The 2,001-nt window shown below is 41.1% G+C and overlaps 1 protein-coding gene across 1 annotated transcript; it reads left to right on the top strand.

The window, feature by feature from the left end:
- Positions 1-695: 695 nt before the first annotated feature.
- On the top strand, positions 696-1,684 carry LOC103541262 (olfactory receptor 4B1-like). The gene has a single exon (XM_008508030.2). The coding sequence runs from the start codon at positions 696-698 to the stop codon at positions 1,623-1,625; it is 930 nt and encodes a 309-aa protein (XP_008506252.2). The 3' UTR covers positions 1,626-1,684.
- The last annotated feature ends 317 nt before the right edge of the window (positions 1,685-2,001 follow it).

The raw sequence follows: 2,001 nt of genomic DNA, 5'->3' as shown, positions 1-2,001 counted from the left end.
TTAAGCAGTGGGCCAAGAGATGAGAAAGTAATAGTGAAATGCTGGAAAAACCTAGTAAGTTAAATTCTCTCCAGGGTGTTTGAGCATTTGCCATATATATGTACTTATTGAAGCTACAAGCCAGGTGAAGAAATCTCATCTGAGTAAATTCAAGATTAATATAACTGAGTGAATAAACAGTACAGAGGACCTTTTGGAATTGGAAGGATTAGCAGTGGGAAGATGATTGTCCGAGGTAGAGAAGGAGGGAAGAAGAAATTCAGGAGGAGAAGTGTGTCATCAGGATTCCCTGACAGGAAAGAGCATTGAAAAGACAATGAAGATAAGAAAAATATGGGCTATGAACTTGAATGACCCCAAATTCAGAATACCTGGTGGTAAGTTAGACAGAACTCTAGAGAGAAGTGAAAAAGCCTGGTTCTGATTCTGAGCGTCCACCACTTTCTGGGTAATCCTGGGTAAATAACCACTTCTCTGAGCCTTCATTTTCTAATATATAAACTATTAGAATGCTAATATTTAATGCTGAGTGAGTGCATATTTGCTAAATAAATGAGTTTGTGACAAGTTTTTATTATAAAGTGGTTTAGACTGTATAACATGCTACAAATGAGGCAAATTGGTGATAATCAGTTTTTGTTTAATGGCAGGTCTCTCAGCTCACATGCAGCACATTTGAACAAATTCCATGGCCCATGGCGAGTAAAAATAATGTGACTGAGTTAATTATCGTCGGTCTTTTCCAGGATCCAGAGGTGCAGAGAGTGTGCTTTGCGGTGTTTCTTGCTGTGTACTTGGCCACATTGGTGGGCAATGGTCTCATCGTTGTGACAGCCAACATCAGTAAGAGTCTGAATTCCCCGATGTATTTCTTCCTTAGCTACCTGTCTCTGGTGGAGATCAGTTACTCCTCTACTATTGTCCCTAAATTCATCACGGACTTACTTACCAAGATTAAAACCATCTCCCTGGAGGGCTGTGTGGCTCAGATATTCTTCTCTCACTTCTTTGGGGTCACTGAGATATTCTTGCTTGTGGTGATGGCTTATGACCGCTATGTGGCCATCTGCAAGCCTCTTCATTATATGAACATTATGAGCAACCTACTTTGTTATGTAATGGTGGCTGGTTCCTGGCTGGGGGGCTTTTTTCACTCCATAATTCAGATTCTCATCACCATTCAGTTGCCCTTCTGTGGTCCCAATGTGATTGACCACTATTTCTGTGACCTCCATCCCTTATTCAAGCTTGCTTGCAGTGACACATTTGTGGAGGGAGTTATTGTGTTGGTCAACAGTGGATTAATCTCCGTCTTCTCCTTCCTCCTCTTGGTGTCTTCCTATATCATCATCATGTACAATTTGAGGAACCATTCAGCAGAGGGGAGGCGCAAAGCTCTCTCTACCTGTGCCTCTCACATCACAGTTGTCATCTTGTTTTTTGGACCTGCCATCTTCCTCTACATGCGACCCTCCTCCACTTTCACTGAGGACAAACTAGTGGCTGTGTTCTATACAGTCATCACCCCCATGTTAAACCCCATCATCTACACACTCAGAAATGCAGAGATGAAAATTGCCATGAGGAGGTTATGGGGCAAAAAGGAGAATTCAGAAATGGAGTGAAAATGAGAGAGTGTTACAGAATTGTATGACTAATTATTCTCTGTTCTTTAAATGGATTTTGGTTTTAGTGGGGCATTCACAAATGGCAGAAACAAATAGGACTTAATGCTACTGCCACTGTGGTTATCCTTAGTCAACAAAGACACTCTGGTATCCTGGTGTATGTTCCAAGGACAGAGATCAGATAGTCTTGCTGAATCTTAGAGAACTTGATTGTCTCCATGATGTCCAACAATGAGTTGGGATTGGGTAATATTAAGACTCAAAATAAGTGCAAATCCAAATGAGAACATTCTGTCAAATATTTTGTCTGCTAAAATCATTTCTCTCTTGATTCCCTTCCTTCTTTCCCTCCTTCCTTCCTTTCTCCTTCCTG

Source organism: Equus przewalskii, chromosome 11 (assembly GCF_037783145.1).
Source record: "Equus przewalskii isolate Varuska chromosome 11, EquPr2, whole genome shotgun sequence".
NCBI lineage: Eukaryota > Metazoa > Chordata > Mammalia > Perissodactyla > Equidae > Equus > Equus przewalskii.
This window is presented reverse-complemented; position numbering and strand designations above follow the sequence as displayed.